Here is a 20,420-nt window from a genome sequence, read left to right on the forward strand (position 1 = left end):
TAACAGTGTTGTCTGTCAGCAGGTGGTCCAATCGTACCGCTACGGCTCAGCGCAGGAAAGACCGCCACAGACAACAAACAGAACACCTGACTCTAGATAACGACCTCAAAGAGGTACCTCCCTCTTCATCTTCTCTCCTCCTCTTCCTCTGGTCCCATAGCATGCCTGTATGATCCTTTTTTTATTTGATTTCTTTTGAGAGAGTCTTCGCTTTGTTTTCCGTTTTCAAAGCCTGTCCGTCCTTGTCTTAACTGATGTCATGTTTGTTTCTGTTACTTGTTTTCTCTTTTAGTTATTTTCATTTTCCTTTCTTTCTTTCTATTATGTGAATGTCCTGTGCATTCATGTGCATGGTGCCTCTTTTCCTTTCTTTTCTCGTTCCTGTCTTTTCTGTGGGTCGTGTGCGTTGGGGTTGGGCCGTACCACCTCTCAGCAGGTAGAGGGGTGTCTAGTCCTGCAGAACTCCATGGCGTTTTGGGAGTGGGACAAGGCGTCTCCCCCACCTCTCAAACCACCAAAAAAGTCTGCCTCTGAGTGCTGCCTGGTACGTGGAGGAGTGATGGACCCCCCCCAGTCCCTCCCACTAACCCCCCAAAACTACCCCCACCCCCAAGACAACCCCCACTCCACTTCTCCACTCCAGTCCTGCTTCACACACGCACACAATCCCTGCTTGCTTACACACGGTGGCTCCCTCATGCACCTGTCACATTAGTTAAATTCAACAGCGCTGAAGAGAGTCATGGCTCTGCAGAGGATCTTGTTTTCCTCATCTCTCTCCTCTTCCTTTTACAGTTATTTTTATCATCTATTGTATGAGCTCTGTGGGGAGCAGAGAGTTGAGAAAGGAATTACTGAATTTTAACGGATACAAAATCAGATAAGATGGCAGAATCATTTCAGATTCAAGCCAATTTAAGTAAACTAGAGTGAACCCACCAGAGTGTGTCAATGAAATGGGCTTAGCGCCTCAACTCTTTGTGGATAAGTTAACAGAAAATGTTATTTTCACTTTGTCTTGTTTTTGTCTACAAGCACATAACCCCTCACCACATCCCAATGTTTGTTAAAAGGTTATCAAGAGTGTCCGAAAACCACAACCCTCTCCCTGATCAATGTCTGCCCTCACTCCTACCCTTACACAACCTCTTGAAATCTCCCTCCATCCATCTGTAATGGTTAATATTGGGTGTAGAGTTTTACAGACAGAGCTGACTGTTGCTCTGTCTCTGTCTCCATCAGAAGCACATGCAGGACGCTCGGAGCCTGGGGAAGAACCTCCGTCAGCCCAAGCTGTCTGACCTCTCACCTGCCGTCATCGCTCAGACCAACTGGAAGTTTGTAGAGGGACTACTCAAGGAGTGTCGCATTAAGGTGAGTCTGTACAGGCAAAATATATTGTGGTATTGGTCAAGTAATGGTCAGGTTGTGGTTGCAGTTGCTGTGTGTCTCCAATGTATATCGGTCCAATTTTGTGTTGTGTGATGTAGTCATGTTATGAGGGGATTGGTTCCTATCTACAAACCTATTTTTTGTATTCTATGTGTAGGGGTCATGTTGTGGTCATGTTGTGTTGACCATGTTGCTGTGTCTGCTGTCTCCAGACTAAGCGTATGTTGGTGGAGAAGATGGGCAGGGAGGCGGTGGAGCTGGGTCATGGGGAGGCCAACATCACAGGTCTGGAGGAGAACACTCTCATCGCCTCCCTCTGTGACCTGCTGGAGAGGATCTGGAGCCATGGCCTGCAGGTCAAACAGGTCAGTAGAGACAGACGCACACACACACACCTACTGAACAGAAACACACACACACACATACATGCACACTCTCTCTTTCTCTTTCTCTCTGTCTCTCTCTCTCGTTAATCAGGTTTTATCTTAATGACGATATTGCATTTACAATATAAACCCACTCTCATGCTCAGTGCCCTACTTGGAAGAACCTGCTATAGGTCAGAGGTCAGGTCTACCAACACTGGTTAATCAGGTCTTATAGCAATAACCATATGACCATATTTTATTAGGCTTATTGACTGGTAATCCTCTTTATATCTATAGTCTAGTAGTATTAGTGAATGTATTAGCTATTGGCAGTGCAGTGTTATCTATGAGTTTCCTGTATTAGGGAGTGTATTGGCTATTAACTGTGTGTGGGTTGACCTTTAACCTCTGAACTGTGACCTCTGTAGGGGAAGTCAGCTCTGTGGTCCCACCTGCTGCACTACCAGGCCAGAGAGGAGAAACTGGAGCAGCAGCAGGCAGAGTCACCAGGTAAGAACACATACATATACACTTTACATGGTCCATTAATACACAGCATTGACATAAAACACATGTCCCTCCTACCCTCAATGCATTCAGTCACACACTATCCATACCCAATGATCCCCTGAAATACTCAATTTGAAATTCAACTCATGTGTTTAAAAGTAATCTACAGACCTTTCACACTCCAGTGGCATCTGATAGGTTTATTTTGAATTGGAGCGCTGCCAAGGCTGAGATGTGTGTGCTACTTTCTCCCTCCCACAGTGTCAAACGGTTCAGAGAGACGAAAGTCTGAGTCATCAATAGGGATGCCATCACTGCGAGCGTCCGTCATACAGGATATGAGGTATGAATTACCTACCACTGTACCTGTACATTACGATGTGACATACAGTACCAGTCAAAGGTTTGGACACACCTATTCATTCAAGGGTTTTTCTTTATTTTTACTATTTTCTAAATTGTAGAATATATAATAGTGAAGACATCAAAACTATGAAATAACAGATATGGAATCATGTAGTAACCAAAAAAGTGTTAAACAAATCAAAATTGATTTTGTATTTGAGATTCTTCAAATAGCCACCCTTTGCCTTGATGACAGCTTTGCACACTCTTGGCATTCTCTCAACCAGCTTCACCTGGAATGCTTTTCCAACAGTCTTGAAGGAGTTCCCACATATGCTGATCACTTGTTGGCTGCTTTTCCTTCGCTCTGCCGTCCGACTCATCCCAAACCATCTCAATTGGGTTGAGGACGGGGGATTGTGGAGGCCAGGTCATCTGATGCAGCACTCATTCACTCTCCTTCTTGGTCAAATAGCCCTTACACAGCCTGAAGGTGTGTTGGGTCATTTGTTGAAAAACAAATGATAGTCCCACTAAGCCCAAACCAGATGGGATGGTGTATCGCTGCAGAATGCTGTGGTAGCCATGCTGGTTAAGTGTGCCTTAAATTTGAAATAAATCACAGACAGTGTCACCAGCAAAGCACCCCCACACCATAACACCTCCTCCTCCATGCTTTACGGTGAGAACTACACTTGCGGAGATCATCCGTTCACACACACCGCGTCTTACAAAGACACGGTGGTTGGAACCAAAAATCTCCAATTTGGCCCAAGTAGGTCTCTTCTTATTATTGATGTCCTTTAGTAGTGGTTACTTTGCAGCAATTCGACCATGAAGGCCTGATTCACACAGTCTCCTCTGAACAGTTGATGTTGAGATGTGTCTGTGACTCTGTGAAGCATTTATTTGGGCTGCAATTTCTGAGGCTGGTAACTTTAATGAACTTATCCTCTGCAACTTATCCTCTGGTCTTCCTTTCCTGTGGCGGTTCTCATGAGAGCCAGTTTCATCATAGCGCTTGATGGTTTTTATGACTGCACTTGAAGAAACTTTCAAAGTTCTTGAAATGTTCCGTATTGACTGACCTTCATGTCTTAAAGTAATGATGGACTGTCGTTTCTCTTTGCTTATTTGAGCTGTTCTTGACATAATATATATACTTGGTCTTTTACCAAATAGGGCTATCTTCTGTATACCTTGTCACAACACAACTGAATGAAGATGGCACACTTATTAATTGAAATGCATTCCAGGTGACTACCTCATGAAGCTGGTTGAGAGAATGCCAATAGTGTGCAAAGCTGTCATCAAGGCAAAGGGTGGCTATTTGAAGAATCTAAAAAATTTGTTGAACACTTTCTTGGTTACTACATGACTACATATGTGTTATTTCGTAGTTTTGATGTCTTCACTATTATTCTACAATGTAAAAATAAAGAAAAACCCTTGAATGAGTAGGTGTGTCACAACTTTTGACTGGTACTGTAGGTAGATGGTAATATCTCACAAGTTTTTTGGTTATTCACTGTTATTTTTGTTCTTCTTTTTTCTTTTCTTACCTCATCACCTTCTCTCTCTCTGACTTTCACCCGCCTTCCCTTTCTCAGGCACATCCAGAGTATGGGGGAGATAAAGACTGATGTGGGCAGAGCGAGGGCCTGGATCCGTCTGTCTCTGGAGAAGAAGCTGCTCTCACAACACCTCAAACAACTGCTGTCCCGCCAAGCCTTAACTAAGTAGGCAGGCATATACACACACGCAATATTATTCACAGTGACCGTGTCTAAGCCATGGTTAACGTGTATTAAGTGTGTGTTGTGTTGTTTCCAGGAAGTTGTATAAGCGCTACGCCTTCCTACGCTGTGAGGAGGAGAAGGAGCAGTTCCTGTTTCACCTGCTCTCCCTCAACACCGTCGACTACTTCTGCTTCACCAGCGTCTTCACCACCATCAGTGAGTAGGACTTCAACAGAACCACAATATGACCACAACTCAACCTCACTATGACCATAATATAACCACTAATTTACCACAACCTAATTCTACTTCACCGGTGCCATTACCACTATCAGTCCGCACACTAGCTAAAACAACTTAACCACAAGTCAACCACTTTATAACCAACCACGTTATAACCAACCACAAGTCAACCATAGCAAACCTTTCCACTCAGCCACTGGGGAGAGGGTGGATGGTAGGCTTTGGATAGTCCTAATTGGTCTGCTTGCCTTGGCCTCTCACTGTTTTCCATGGAGCTTCATGTTAATGTAGGAATCAGCCCAGAACTACACGGGAGGATCTTGTCAATGATCTCAAGGCAGCTGGGACCATAGTCACCAAAAAAACAACTGGTAACACACTACGCCGTGAAGGACTGAAATCCTGCAGCGCCCGCAAGGTCCCCCTGCTCAAGAAAGCACATATACAGGCCCGTCTGAAGTTTGCCAATGAACATCTGAATGATTCAGAGGAGAACTGGGTGAAAGTGTTGTGGTCAGATGAGACCAAAATCGAGCTCTTTGCCATCAACTCAACTCGCCGTGTTTGGAGGAGGAGGAATGCTGCCTATGACCCCAAGAACACCATCCCCACTGTCAAACATGGAGGTGGAAACATTATGCTTTGGGGGGGGTTTTCTGCTAAGGGGACAGGACAACTTCACCGCATCAAAGGGACGATGGACGGGGCCATGTACCGTCAAATCTTGGGTGAGAACCTCCTTCCCTCAGCCAGGGCATTGAAAATGGGTCGTGGATGGGTATTCCAGCATGACAATGACCCAAAACACACGGCCAAGGCAACAAAAGAGTGGCTCAAAAAGAAGCACATTAAGGTCCTGGAGTGGCCTAGCCAGTCTCCAGACCTTAATCCCATAGAAAATCTGTGGAGGGAGCTGAAGGTTCGAGTTGCCAAACGTCAGCCTCGAAACCTTAATGACTTGGAGAAGATTTGCAAAGAGGAGTGGGACAAAATCCCTCCTGAGATGTGTGCAAACCTGGTGGCCAACTACAAGAAACGTCTGACCTCTGTGATTGCCAACAAGGGTTTTGCCACCAAGTGCTAAGTCATATTTTGCAGAGGGGTCAAATACTTATTTCCCTCATTAAAATGAAAATCAATTTATAACATTTTTTACATGCATTTTTCTGGATTTCTTTGTTGTTATTCTGTCTCTCACTGTTCAAATAAACCTACCATTAAAATTATAGACTGATCATGTCTTTGTCAGTGGGCAAACGTACAAAATCAGCAGGGGATCAAAAACTTTTTTCCCTCACTGTACATGTAATCAAAGATTGAAAGCAGGATTACATTATTCACATAGCAGTTTCCACTGAAGCAGCACCAGATAAGTTTCTCTCTTTTACACACACACACACACACACACACACACACACACACTCACACACACACACACACACCACGACCACCAATAGCCCTGGGTTTGCTTTCTCCGAAACCCTTGCCTGCAGTTAGGGAAACTGGGATACTTTTTTATAGTAAAATTAATAAATAAATTATTACTCTAAAGCAGTGCAATCCACTGAAATCTCCCAGATTTAGTTTGCCCTAGTTAGTTTTATAGTACAATAGTTTTATAGTAAAATATATGAATAAATTGATTATTTCTGTGTTGCACTGAGAGGTACTGAAATACAATTTTTTTTGTCCCTGCAGTGATCCCATACCGTGCCGTCATCATCCCCATCAAGAAGCTGAGCAACGCCATGACGACCTCCAACCCCTGGGTGTGTGTGTCGGGTGAGCTGGGCGACTCGGGCGTCAGGCAGATCACCAAGAACGTCCTTGAGATGACCTTTGATGTGAGTCTGAACTATGACCCCACAGCCAGGGCCCGCACACCTCCTCTCATGTCTCTGTGACGTTCTGCTGCAACGTTATATCAGCATTGATTGATGGTTTTGCTGAGAACGTCACTGAGTCATTGTTAGGTGCCAACTGGGGTAAAGTGGATGGCTGATCTCTTTTTGTGGCATGAACTCACGCATGGTCTCACAAGGCAGAAGACTCTAACTCACTCTCTACCCTTCCATACTTACTACTAATCCCCTATCTCCTCATTCACTCGTTCATTCATCCCTTCATTTATCTGTGTGTGACTATTTGATCTGATGCCTTCCACTCAGAGCCAGGGTTGATGAGTTAAAAGTTGGGTTCATGTAGCTGAATCCAGTAGATATTGGAAATATGCTTGAATAGTAGTTAACTCTGTGAGATGCTGACAGGCACAGTGAGAGGATGGACCTAGACTTCCCGTTTTTCCTCTTTCCTACTTCCTTCCTCACAGGAAGTGCATGAATCTACCTGCTGAGCCTTTTTATAGTCTCTACCGTTCTGAGTGGTGCCGTGTTCACTAGTGTTGGGTGGTAGCTCTTCATGACTTTGTGAGCAGTTTGGGTGATGGCTAACTCTTCAGTATAGCTTTGTAGAGCATCTCTCAATAGAGGAGCTTTGTTACTAAGGTGGTGAATTGTTTGAATTGTTTAAATTCGTTTCCACTCAGTGATAATGTTGACTTGCACAGTTTCAGTGGTGGTTTGGGTACACACCTGGTTTGTAGCCTGGTGAATGGTAGTCTACTAGAAACCAGCAACCCAATCCCATTCTCCCATCCATCCTCTCCCACTCATGCTGTCCATCGTCCATCATGTCCTAACACATGTCTTCATCTCCCCCAGTCTGCTTTCAGGCCACACACTCACATCGACGCCATGTTCAAGGTTAGAAACGTCATCCCCCTCTCCCTCTCTCTCTCCCTCCCCCTTCTCTCCACCGGACCCGGTTGGATCATCCCAGACTCAATGTTCACTGTGTACCATAGACTCCAGGGTCGTATTCATTGGGAACCAAACGGAAGAAAACTGACTGAAGTTGTCCAATAACAAACACTCCTTTTTCTGTTATCCGTTGCAAAACATTTTGCTACGTCGTGCCCTAATGAATATGACCCAGCTCTCTCTCTGGGTTGATGGCTTCATCAACGATGGGTTGGTCTGTGTACCGTCTGTTGGTTATAGTGTACTAATGGTGTTCTAGATTAATGAAGAGGTATGTGTTTGTCCTTGAATGCCACTTTGTGTAGTTTAGCATTACATTACATTAACATTTCCTTGACATGATGTTATGCAAACATGTAATGCACCAGTTATACATATCACTCAATGCACCAAGCTCACCTTCAACTAAAAGGTTTAGAAAGGGGATGCAACTTTCTCCTAAGTGGCATTCAAGGGCATATTGTAGGAATACTCACCTGTCATTGGCCTAATGTAGACTTTTAGTTGATCAATTGGATAGATGAGTAGGACTAGATTCGATAGAGGATTACACTGTTCTAGAATTAACAGTCATACTGTTGTTGTTAACAAATTATTTCTGAGTTATCATTGTGAATTTACATAGAAAAAACATGTAATGACATCTTGATGCTGATCTTTCTTTCTCTCTCTGTCACGCTCTCTCTCTTGTCTCTCTATAGTGTCAGAACCTGGGTAAGCTGACTACAGTCCAGTTGGGTCATGATAACTCTGGGCTGCTGGCTAAATGGCTGGTGGACTGTGTCATGGTCCGCAACGAGATCACAGGACACACCTACAAGTTCCCATGTGGGCGGTGGCTTGGTAAAGGCGTGGACGACGGCAGTCTGGAGCGCGTTCTGATTGGTGAGCTGGCGTTGCCCAACGCAGATGAGGATTGTGGGAGAGGGTGTCGCACGCCCGACATGGAGCATTCGCCGGGTCAGACCAGACGCATCAGCATCACCTCGATGGGAGGACGTGGATACAGTGAGTAACACCCCAACATGACATGACATAGCATAACACACTGTAACATAACCAATACCTGATTTACATTACCAAAGATGTTTTGTCAAACTGTTGACATAACTATAGATATTCACTTTTTGTCTCTTCTCTCTTCTGTTGCAGAGCCCACCTCAGCTCAAATCCAGGAGGCCATCGGCGAGGCAGTGAACAGCATCTGCAAACACTTCCACAAGCCTGAGAAAGAGGTGTGTGTGTGTGTGTGTGAGGTAGAGAGAGAAAGTGCGAGACCGACTGAGAGAAAAAAAAGTAACAAGCACCTGCTCCATGTTTTCCATTTAATCTGTTCATTTGACTTCAGACAGTGAAAGGCCTGTATAATAGGTTTTTGACTACTGCAGCACTCTCCTCATCTGGCAGGTTAATAGTCTCTGAGGTGCTCTGTCTGGGAAAGATGTCAGGACAGAGAGCAGTTGCTCTTTTCATTATAAACACTATGAACTCATTCTAGTGCTTAACAATCCGCTCAACCCCCTGTCTGCACACTCTCTCTTTAAATATAATCGTATTCTCTCTGTAGAATGACTCTCTCTGTGCTCCCCTCTGGCTTCTCTCGCTCTCTCACTCTTGTGCTCTCACTCTCTCTCTCTCTCTTGCTCTCTCTCTCTCTCTCCCTCCCTCCCTCTCTGAGGTGGCAGCGTTCATTATGTGAGTCTGTTTTATGGCTCTGGTATAATGCTGTTTCTATTGAGGATGTTCATGTAGTAATAGGAAATGGCTAAATGGCTGGCGTGGAGCCCCAGCTACTAACAGACCCCTGTTATAGGATAGATAGAGACCCCACACACCCCAGCCACGAGCTGTTCTCTCCCTTAACGTCAGGCAGATGGTATCGGAGCATTAGGTCTGATACCAACAGGCTCAGAGACAGTTTCTATTTACAAGCCATCAGACTGTTGAACACTTGAACTGGACTGACCACCTGCTCTGATTCTCCACACCTTAGAACACATCACAACTGCTGCTACCAGACTCTTATTATACTGGTCAATTTATACACTTGACCCCCATCCCCCCCTTCTCCAATACCATGCATATCCCGTATATACGACAAATACAACTTGAAACTGAAACAAGTCTAAACCCCTGGAGGGAGCCATTAACTCAGCATCTACATTAGTTTAACTGGAGGACTAGTATAGCATTAGCCGTAGCTTCCTCCTTCAGAGGAAAAAGGCCTTTATAGTGCAGTATAGATGCTCTCCACTGTCACATGCTGGTTAACTCTGTGAGAGGGTATAGGAGAACAGTGTTGTTTAATCCTTTGAGGAGAATTAAAGGAATGTTATGTTGAACATTTTCGCTGTTTCTAGTTGATTCTTCAAAAGGGTAGTGTTTGTTGTTTGAGAATCAACAATTGGTACCTTTTTAGTCACAAAGGTTAATGAAATGACGCTAAATCTCTCTTTTTGAATCTCTCCCTCTCTCTTTCTTCCCTCCCTCCCTCTCCCTACTTCTCTCCCTCTCTCCAGAGGGGCAGTCTGACCATCCTGCTGTGTGGTGAGGTTGGTCTGGTCGGGGCTCTGGAGCAGTTCTTCCACAACGGCTTCAAGTCCGCCCGCCTCTTCCAGAAGACTGTCTTTGTCTGGGACTTTGTGGGTGAGTGGCCTACCTACACACCGTTGGCGCCATCTAGTGGAATAACCTAGAAATACCACTTCTTTCTCCCTACATATGATACATTGAGATGGATTGAGGGGTTTTTCTTCTTCTATGAAGGTGCTTTGGTGCACCCTCTATCCATCTTTATGGTATGATTATAGGTCTAGGTGATAGGCTTTCCTCTAGTGGTGAAAACTAGGATATTGCATACCGTACTTCCCCAATGGAAATAAAAGAACCCTGCAGGTAGCTGCTTCAGCTGTCATATGAAACAGCTGCTTCATCATTTTATTAATATTCATATCACAGCTTTTCACTGATATGAATGTTAAGGATATGAGGAGATGATGGTTTCCATAGAGCACTTTACTTGCAGAGATCAAAGGTTCAAATATAATAGAGGGAGAAAAAGAGAGGGAACCCCTGTAGACTAGACATACTCTTTTAGCTGTAGCTCGACCAATCAAATGTATTTATAAAAGCTCTTTTTAGCAGTTGTTACAAAGTGCTTCTACAGTAGACCCTACCTCCACGTCCCCTCCCCTCTTCCTCTTCTCCTCCTCTGCCCCCACCTCCCTAACATATCTCCTCCTCTCCCCCCTACAGAGAAGGCGGTGGCTTACATGGAGTCAGCGGACCAGATGGGGGACATGCAGGAGACGGCTGAGCCCCTGGGCCTGACTTGTGTTTATCTCTGTCGCTATGTCAGTGCCATCAACTCCTCGCCCAGGAACATTGGCAAGGACGGCAAGTTCCAGCTGCTCGTCTGCCTCGGAGCCAGGTGAGGGCGCCACTCACACACAGTGAGACCGAGATGGGGCTGCAGAACTGAGCTGTACATGGGTCCATTAGTTATTGGGCTGCATACATCCCCTCGAGTTACTTCAGACACACTGAGACAGATGCATGGGGCTGCTGGTGATATTGAGACCCAAGAAACTGGCCTAGGGTCAGTATTGTTGTGTGGCTCACAATGGTAAAGCCCAGGATTGAGCTTACGAAAGCTGATGTCAAGTTGTTATTGGCACAAAGCATCCAGAAGGCTGTATTGGGAATCAACATCACACTTCTGAAAAGTCTCATTGGTGACATTGAAGCAACTGTTTAGAAAACATAGTACTAATTGTCTCCTCCCTCTTTCTCTCTCCCTCTCTCTGCAGAGATCGTCTGCTGATTCAGTGGCTCCCTCTGTTGGTGGAGTGTCCAGTGATCCAGCGGATGTATGAGGAGTCTGCTCTGCTGCGGGACCGCACCATGGTCAACGCTCTCATCGCTGTCCTACAGACCCTCCATGACTTCCCCATCACTCTGGAGGCCTCGCTCATCAAGGGTATCGACCTTTAACCCCTACCACACAGCCTGCTAGGAAACCACCCAGCCCAGGACTACATTATCCACAACCCCTTGCTCTGTTCCCTTTTGCCCTTTCACTGTCGCCATCGTCGCGGCCTGCTTCAGCTGATTCGCTCTGGGAAAAGTCACCTTTTAGGGAGGAAGTAAGAAGTGAAGACTGAGGACTTTATAAAGAGACGAGAGACGGTTCGCTACCAAAGCAATTGATTCCACTGCTGCAAAGCAGAAGCTTGGGCTTTGGATCATTGATGAGTGATGATGCAGTATTATTATTACCTAGCTTGTGGTTTTTAAAAATATCATTTTTGACATTTTAATAAGAAGGGACTGTTTTTAAAGAAAACCTGTGGATGTTTCCCCTATGTGCTAGATGTGTGTAGCCCACTGTAGGTATCTCTTCAATGGACAATTTTAGCCTGTGTGATGGAGATCCTATCTTTGCCTGTGTTCTATCTCTCTGTGTCTGCTGGATCCTGCTCCAACTTCAGCTAGTGTTAGCATTAGCAAGCATGCCTGTGGGTCATAGTAGGCCAGGAAAAAGGAAACCAAAACAGAAAGTGACTGTTTGCTCCTGCTGCCTCACTATAGTCTCTGCACTGGGAATATCTGTGGGTGACACTTCATCATTTGGACAACAATGGTCAAGGAAAACTGGACTCATCTGCTTTCAGCACTACACTGAGTTGTGTGCAACGCAGCTTTTTGATTGGATGTAGGCTCATTCCAGACACATCTACTGTGTTGGACTGGACCTTTGCTCTGCTTTGTGATTGGTTAGCAGATCTTGGTGGACACAACCACTGCGCTGGATTGGAGAGGTCTTTCCTAGGGGGGCAGGGGCTTTTCTAGGATTGCATGGACATTCCAACCAAATTACAGGCATTGACCTGACCCTATTTCAAACTGTGTGTGTGCGTGCGTGTGTATGTACAGAGTGTACAAAACATTAAGAACACCTTCCTAATATTGAGATTTGGGGCACCTCCCCCTTTTGCCCTCAGAACAGCCTGAATTCGTCAGGGCATGGACTCGACAAGGTGTCAAGTGTTCCACATGGATGCTGGCCCATGTTGACTCCAATGCTTCCCACAGTTGTGTGAAGTTGGCTGGATGTCCTTTGGGTGGTGGACCATTTTTGATACACACGGGATACTGTTGAGCGTGAAAAACCCAGCAGCGTTGCAGTTCTTGACACAAACCGGTGCGCCTGGCACCTACTACCATACCCCGTTCAAAGGCATTTAAATATTTTGTCTCGCCCATTCATCCTCTGAATGGCACACATACACAATCCATGTCTCAATTGTCTCAAGGCTTAAAAATCATTATTTAACCTGTCTCCTGCCCTTCATCTACACTGATTTGAAGTGGATTTAACAAGTGACATCATAGCTTTCAACTGGATTCACCTGGTCAGTATGTCATGGAAAGAGCAGGTGTTCATAATGTTTTGTACACTCAGTGTATGTGTGCTCTCCTAATGTTATTTTTATATTAGAAATCGTAATGGTCAATGTATTCAATTTCATCCTGGTTTCTGTCATGCACAGTTCTTGTGTGTGTGTGTGTGTGTGGTCTGTGTGATTGTTGATCTCAAATGGACACTTCAGGACAGTTTCCTAATCTTGAAAAGCATTACTTTGTGTGGTATTGAAATGTTCCAGCCCCTTATTCAATGTGATACATGTGAAATACACTGGAATATAAAACAATTGCAATAAGAACCTAAACATACAACCCCTAATTATGTATTTATCATAAATGCCTCAAACCTTCCAATGATAAGTGGTTATTTTCTGGTGAGTGTTAAATCCTTCTGGGAGTATTTCTAACTGGTTGTATTTTTCTATATAAATAGATCTGTAAAATATCTGTCCTAACATTACTAGGTAGGCAATGCTACTACTGAACCTTTCCTTTCCCACAATTGCATGTGTAAACTGTATGTCCAGTGGGAGGAGATCATGAAATGAATGGAGTCCTATGTCGGTGTAAGAGTCAATGATCACTGTTCTGTTCTGATATTTATGATGCACTTCATTAAAAACATGCTCAATATGTAAAACGGTTTCCTGTGTATGTTGATGGGTTGGGAGGTGTGTGTCCAGCTCTCAGGTAAAATACATGTCCATTGTGATACTGAGATCACCTCTATGGTTGGAGATGACATATGATCCTCATGAGAATTCAATGGTAAACAATATGAAGTTTTACTATTTGAGCTACTTCTGATTCCTGATGCACTACCAAAACAAATCGTGTTACATACATGGTACATTCTGTTATTTTACGACTTTTCTAGCCGAATAACATTTTCATTTGGTGTTTATTCCATTATTACTATTTATTTTAAAATTGTCTGTTAAAACGATCTACTATGCTCCTCGTACCACACGTAGCCTACCTACAGACATGCTGCCACTATTTTTGGAGTAGTCACGCCTCCTTTCTTCGATTCACAGCGCACAGATTGCAACTGGTTCCACCCCCCATTTCCCGCGTAATTCCCCTCCTTGTATGGGCAATAGAATGCAGACGCAGTCAAAACGTCAGCTCCGTATGTAAATTGGTTTGATTGAAAAAATCAGAAAATGGTGGCGTGGCCAAAAGCGCATGCGTAAACATTTATAATACTCCCAGGGAGAATCTCGATTGTACACTCCTCGCGTCCTCTCTCATCTCCTCGCTTCCTTCTCAAAACCCATTGGATGAGAAAGCCAGAGGTCTCGCCCCTCCGACATTTTCCTCCAATGGGTTTTGAAAAGGAGTCGAGGAGAGAGGACGCGAGGAAATACAATTGAGATTTTCCCCCAGACACGCAAGTAAAACGGCAACATCCGAACCGTGTGCGTGTTAACAGTGTATTCATTGTTACATGAGTTTAAATAGCCTACCAACGGCGTCGTTTATCACCTTTACAACTCATTCATTATTGACTATAAATCAAGGTAAGGACATTACTTTGTTTGAAATAGACAAGCAGACAGACAATTCTATCTTCACACTATGCGCTGAAGTTATTCGAGGATGTAGGCTATTTAACATGGTTAAATATCTCGAAAAGGCCATTCTAACCATATTTTCTTATCATAAGTTGTTAAACTTTTTGATGCGTTAACTAATGTTTATTTCAGTGTTTGTCAGCGAATGACAAACACTGGAAATGGTATTCGTGTTGTTAATATGCGCGCTCCTTTCTTCTTCTGCTTGGCATTTGGTGTCGGGTGACAATGAATGCTCAGTCTTTGATCAGGACAAGAGTCCTACAAATGTTTGTTTCTGTGCAACAACGCAACCATTCTAACCTACACTGTTTTAAATAGTTATATGGAATGTTTTTTTCAAATAACTTAGGCCTATAGGCTGGTTTCGTTTTCAAAAGACACCATACCGCCCCATCAACAAAACCTTTAATAGTGTAGGCTAGAAGACTTGACTACGAGTTAACAATTTCGTTGTGATTTAACCTCCTTTTCTTTTCCAATCTGAGTAAAATACTTTGGGTGTCGTTTGAGTGGTAGGTGGGTGTGTGGCTCTGCGCCAAACATGCCACTGGTCTCCTTTCAATGTTGTTCAATCCTGTAACTTGTTTGCATCCATGGACTGTTCAGGTCTTCTATCCGTTTAATAATTCATTTCTATTAATAAACTTCCTAAAAGTAGGTAGCAACCAGCTTCTCTGAAAACGTGCATTTGTTTACAGTCCGGCCATGGGTTTAGAACCTTCCCACTGACGCATAATAATTCGGAAAGAAAGATGCAATATAGCAGCAGCGGTGATAAGTGACACTTTGTATCTAGTAGTTGTTGTTTTGGGGTGGTTTTACGAACTGGTTGAAGCAGCATTTGTACTCGTAAGGTGGTCAAATAGTCTGAATATGGATGATGCAGGGGAACCAGAGGGGACCATGCTTTCTCGGTGGGCGGTGACGATCAGTGTATATTCTCGACGCATGCGAGTCTTTTTAAAGAATGTTACTCTAAAAACCGATCGACAATGCAGTGGTTGTTACCTTTTATCTAATTATTGATGACGGAAACAATTCAAAACAGTTATTTTGATCGTAGTAGATGTCGCAAACAGTGTACAGTCGGCACCATGCCGCCCCGCCTGCATCATTTGAAGCATGTTGCCATATTTGAGTTAGGCTATAGGCCTATGTCAGAGCGGGTATTATACAATCGTTTATGCCGCTAAAGATGACAAGTCCTGTTGACGACATTCGTGGCTTTTACAGTTTAATCTTTTAACCTTTTAGGTATTAAATTCTCCGCGTTTAGTTTACCATTTTTACACCCTTGGCATGATAAAACAACAAAAAAAGCCTCAATCAAGATGTATCAACTCCCTTTTATCACGTTAAATCGGTCGTTTTTTCCCATCATAATCGGATCTGTGAACACTGACAATCGAGCATCACATGGATGCTGCCGCATCCCTGCTATAGGGAGTCGGGACCACATGGCTTTTCGTTGCTTCAGCACTGCGGTTGCATAACAGCGTCGCGATTATGGCCAGGCTGTCCTGTTCCTGTCTCATTGACGTGGTGATGGATGATAACCTAGTTCTCTCTCTCTGTCTGGAACTCTGGGCCAAGCAAGCAAGCATGAAGGGGGCTCGCCTCCAAAGCATTGTGTGATGCAGGCCTATGACTGTGTATTATGTTCATAGTAATGCATGAACAGGGCCATTGCCAGGGCTTTAGTTTTAGTGAGGCCCTGAAGGGGTTAGTAAATTAGTTTAAACTTTCAAAACATTTAGTGCATTTCTATACAATAAACAAACTTTTTTTAAATGCTAGTTGGGGAACAGCAAAAATGACACTGGCCATTATCACCTTGGCTGCTGTAGCTTCATACACCTCAGTCAATCTACAAACACACAGCCTATTAGCTATAAAGTTGTAATGTTCGGGGGGGAAATGTGATAAATTATTCACACTGTAGTTTTGAAATTAAAACTTATTACATTTATAGAACTGTTTTGCTTGCATTTTAATGTTGGCATATATGGGAAGATGTTCATATTAAAACCATCTTTTTAAAAAGTTCCTACTTTAATTAGTACAGATTTTATCAGGGTACCACCCCACATGAGGCCTTGACCCCAAGTTTGGGAACCACTGTACTAACCTCTCTGAGTGCTTCATCTCTCCTCTGCTTCCTCCTGCATCACCACTGAGCACCACATCACTTTCTCAGTAGCCTACTCTCTGTAAAGCAAAGTTATGAGAACTTAGTAGCTTGTTTTTTGCTCCTGCCAAGGTAGGCTCTGTTTATCATTAGCTTCTTACTTCATCCTTCTAGCTGGCTTAGCAATTCTAGCCAGAACACTTCAACGTTACTGCAATAGAAGTCTCAGCCGGCAGCTAGCCACCTGACTGACATATCTATACGAAACGATTTACCAGTTGTGCACGCATTCTTCAAGAGTTGATTTTGTTTGAGGGCTCTGTAGACAGGAGTCGCGGGACGGTTTTAAAATGGCCTTTTTTCAAGTTAGAAATAATGACAGAGGTCCGGACCTCTGTGGACTCGTTTGTAATTACGGCCATGTGCGTAAATTATGAAGACTGTTATTCCATGCTGTTGTAAACTGATGGTTCAGGGACAGTAAACTCTTATGAACAGTGAACTTTTGAATAGTCACCCTACCTGTATACTGTCTGTTGAATCGGTGATAGGCTATCCTCCCCAAGAAATAGATGTCATTCTAATCCATAACCCTGGCCAGATTACATATCATATCCATATATTTTACATAAACATATCTATGTGAGTGTAAGCTATCATTGCTTCATTCCCCCATCCTGTATGTCCCAGATGTTTGGCTTCCACAAGCCCAAGATGTACCGGAGCCTAGACGGCTGCTGTATCTGCCGGGCCAAGTCCTCGAGCTCCCGCTTCACCGACAGCAAGCGCTACGAGCGGGACTTTCACAGCTGCTTCGGGTGAGTGGACCACTCCTCTATACACTGGCACAGCCCAGGAGCTCAGACCCTGGGCAGGTCCACCTCTCAGCCTTCCTCTGCAGCTCAACTCCGGGGGTAGAGAGGTCTGAGGCCTTTAGACTTCCTGTCAGATTTAAAGTAATCGTATTTGTTTTACAATTTGTCAATACTCATTCTCATGATTATGCTACCCCTTTTACAGTGTGACTGAGTGTGTTGCTGTAATGCAACTAGATATTCATTAAGTTTTGGAAAAAGTTTTGTTTTAACTCCCAATGCAATAACTTAAACTCCATGGGTAAAATACTCAATTATTTATCAAACTAAGACACATTTCCATTTTCATCTCATTAAATCATTATTTTTGTATGAAACCAAAATTGAAAGCGTTTTTAGAGTTAACACGTCTTCACCTTGTCACTCTACCTCTCGGCTATTGGCCGGGCCAGTATGAGTCGGTCCATTGCTATGGTAACCAGTGATGTGAGTCAGCAGGAGAAGCTTTTGACAGAAAATAGCTCTGACCGACTCCTACTGACTGGAGCAGGGATAATAATAACCACACGCTGAGCTTCAAGGCTGTCATCGCTCACGCACACCTTTCTCCTTAAACGACTCAAATCCTCATTCTCTCGCCCCTATAATTTGTCCCTGCAGGCTGAGTGAGGTGCGTTTTGGGGAGATCTGTAATGCCTGTGTTCTCCTGGTGAAAAGGTGGAAGAAACTCCCAGCCGGATCCATAAAGAACTGGAATCATGTAAGGAACTCTCAGAATCCATCCATACTCCTGATCCTACACCCATCTACTCTCAGTATTTCATATGTCTTAAGACAACTCTCTATTACAGGGGGGGGGTACTGATGTAATGGTAGGCGTATAATAACTGCTTCTCCTTAGATGCAGTACACCCTGTTTGCTGCCCAATAGGCCATTCAATACATTCATGCAGTTACCTTGGAAATGGACATCCATCCAGCTCTGTCACTCACCCCCTCTCTCCTGTGTCACAGGTTGTTGATGCTAAAGGTTCAGGGTCAAGCTGGAAGACGACAGTGAGGTCCAAGAAGATGAAGAGGAGAGCCAGGCCAAGCCAGATCAGCAGAGTGCAGAAGGAGCTCAAGAGACGCAGTAAGCAGCTGATACTCTGTGCTCTGCTACGCTGCCTTATGCAGTGGAAACTTTGGGGTTTCAAAAGTAGATGTATCACAACTCTTCTCTCCATTATTTGTCCTGCCTAACGGGCTGTGAAACAAGAGACCTTGATTGATATTTGTTGACTATTCCAAAAATACATATTATTGATGTTTATTTGAACCATGGATGCTATGTTATGAATGAGTTTCTGATTGATTGTGCTCTACCCCGCCCCCACAGACTCTGATGCCCACAGCACAACCTCCAGTGCCTCCCCCGCCCATTCTCCCAGCTACAGCAACCAATCAGACGAGGGCTCGGACGTGGAACTCTCACCAGGTGCCGCCCACTCGCCAGTCTTCTCTTTCCTGGACCTCACCTACTGGAAAAGGTAATTGCCAGTCTGGTGGAATCTAATGAGGAACTACCTGAACTTGTCCAATGAGAAACACTTGTTTTCTGTTGCATAATGCCTTGCTACGGTGTGCCCAAATGAATACAACCCAGGTTATACTCTACCAGTTTGGGTTCAGACGCTGCATTTCCCCATTATTAACTCCATAGCTCTATTAATCCTCCTTCATGGTACATTTGTTTGCTTTGGTTCCCTCTCACTATAGTGCTTTGCTGTCTTGACCGTCCTCTGTGGGTTTTAGGCAGAAGGTGTGCTGTGGCATCATCTACAAGGGACGCTTCGGAGAGGTACTCTTAGACCCCCACCTCTACAAGCCCTGCTGCCAAAAGAAACGACAGCACGAGCCAAGAGAGGAAGGAGAGGAGGAAGCACAGGTGAGCAGAGAGAACCTGATGAGCCCCGCGCCACCGAACAACCCCCCGCTCCCCCAGGTCAAAGACGACGAGGAGGTGCGAGGGGGAGGAACAGTGGGAATTTGATGTCGTAATGTCACACAGATGGACACAGAGAAATGACATTGCACTCTACAGAAGTCAGATGGAGACCATTGGGATTTTATGACGTCCTGGAGCACTCTCAAGACGGTCTTCTGGGATTGCTTTATATTCAAGAGCAGCTAGACTACTTATCAAATGTTGTGTTCTGTACCAGGATGCGGTGAGGTTTGTTCTTTTAGATCTCCTAACGATTATGGACCCCCCCCCCCTCTCTCTCTCTGAGTGCTATGAGATTGTGAATATTGTATTTGTTTTCAATATGAAATGCTGGATCCACAAAAGCTGCATGAGAAATGGAGACCTCTGGAACTGTACCTTTTCTAGTAGGATAGAGCCATATCCATTAGGCTAGAGAATAGCCTTCTAACACTTTGCCTTCACCTGTCCTGTACTATACACACACACTGGCTCTGGTCACTTTCAAAAAGATGCATTCTCTCCTTTTTATTTTGCTTGTCCATCCCTTACTCAACATTGTCACTGATGGGACGCCTAACATTGTAAGGGTAAAGCTGTAGAAAATGTAATTTGCCAAATTGATGTCAGAGGTGTGAAAAGTGGGAAGAAATTATGCGTTTTTAAAGAATTTGATCAGAGCCTTATTCTTTGGTTGTGTCCCTTTACCAATGTCATATCCAGCCTTGATTGTGCACCTGGTGTACTCTGTTTATATTGATACTTTTTCCAGTCTACATTTAATATTTGAGATTGTAAATATGTAAGGCCAGTGATATCGTTACATTTCTTGTCATAGGAGTAGGTATTTGGCTGTACGTACAAAGCACATTCAAAGGTTTGAGGGAGCCTGTAGTGTGCCATCAAGCACTCAATCGCCAATCCTCACCTGAACCAATATAAGCTAAAACCCACAAACTGACCTTGGAGCAGCACTTTTTTGAGCACTTCCTATCTCAGTCTACGGACCAGTTCCATTTAGTTCCCTAGCCCCTTAGAATATCATATCTGAAGGTGATGGTAGAGTAGATGCTTTATTCCTTTCAGTT

The 20,420-nt window shown here is 44.1% G+C and overlaps 2 protein-coding genes across 11 annotated transcripts in view; both read left to right on the forward strand.

Moving 5' to 3' along the window:
* Positions 1 to 12,393, forward strand: part of LOC121542551 (DENN domain-containing protein 5B) — a 69,365-nt gene extending 56,972 nt beyond the window's left edge. For 3 of the 10 annotated variants that reach the window (XM_041851950.2, XM_041851954.2, XM_041851951.2), the window contains 15 exons: positions 20 to 113; positions 434 to 544; positions 1,243 to 1,374; positions 1,605 to 1,757; positions 2,189 to 2,270; positions 2,532 to 2,613; positions 4,226 to 4,354; positions 4,449 to 4,570; positions 6,296 to 6,441; positions 7,318 to 7,359; positions 8,118 to 8,424; positions 8,569 to 8,651; positions 9,936 to 10,062; positions 10,672 to 10,846; positions 11,226 to 12,393. In XM_041851950.2, coding sequence (XP_041707884.2) covers positions 20 to 113; positions 434 to 544; positions 1,243 to 1,374; positions 1,605 to 1,757; positions 2,189 to 2,270; positions 2,532 to 2,613; positions 4,226 to 4,354; positions 4,449 to 4,570; positions 6,296 to 6,441; positions 7,318 to 7,359; positions 8,118 to 8,424; positions 8,569 to 8,651; positions 9,936 to 10,062; positions 10,672 to 10,846; positions 11,226 to 11,409 — 1,969 coding nt within the window. In that variant the 3' untranslated portion in view covers positions 11,410 to 12,393. The remainder of the gene's footprint in view (positions 1 to 19; positions 114 to 433; positions 545 to 1,242; positions 1,375 to 1,604; positions 1,758 to 2,188; positions 2,271 to 2,531; positions 2,614 to 4,225; positions 4,355 to 4,448; positions 4,571 to 6,295; positions 6,442 to 7,317; positions 7,360 to 8,117; positions 8,425 to 8,568; positions 8,652 to 9,935; positions 10,063 to 10,671; positions 10,847 to 11,225) is intronic. The other 7 variants (XM_041851956.2, XM_041851960.2, XM_041851957.2 and 4 more) reach the window with 5 other exon arrangements.
* A 1,840-nt stretch (positions 12,394 to 14,233) lies between these two features.
* Positions 14,234 to 20,103, forward strand: LOC121542550 (SIN3-HDAC complex-associated factor-like). The gene is made up of 6 exons (XM_041851949.2): positions 14,234 to 14,366; positions 17,242 to 17,369; positions 18,027 to 18,126; positions 18,381 to 18,498; positions 18,745 to 18,895; positions 19,161 to 20,103. Exons 2-6 carry the CDS (start codon positions 17,242 to 17,244, stop codon positions 19,396 to 19,398), a joined length of 735 nt encoding a protein of 244 aa, XP_041707883.1. The 5' UTR covers positions 14,234 to 14,366; the 3' UTR covers positions 19,399 to 20,103.
* Positions 20,104 to 20,420: the final 317 nt, after the last annotated feature.

Source organism: Coregonus clupeaformis, chromosome 28 (assembly GCF_020615455.1).
Source record: "Coregonus clupeaformis isolate EN_2021a chromosome 28, ASM2061545v1, whole genome shotgun sequence".
NCBI classification, from domain to species: Eukaryota; Metazoa; Chordata; class Actinopteri; order Salmoniformes; family Salmonidae; genus Coregonus; species Coregonus clupeaformis.

What these genes read in the sequence shown, in the direction of transcription:
- LOC121542550 (XM_041851949.2), top strand. Translation starts at nt 17,242, where the DNA reads ATGTTTGGCTTCCACAAGCCCAAGATGTACCGGAGCCTAGACGGCTGC. An exon ending in CCATAAAGAACTGGAATCAT is followed by an intron (nt 18,127 to 18,380) that starts GTAAGGAACTCT and finishes CCTGTGTCACAG; the next exon opens with GTTGTTGATGCTAAAGGTTC. An exon ending in GAAGGAGCTCAAGAGACGCA is followed by an intron (nt 18,499 to 18,744) that starts GTAAGCAGCTGA and finishes CCGCCCCCACAG; the next exon opens with ACTCTGATGCCCACAGCACA.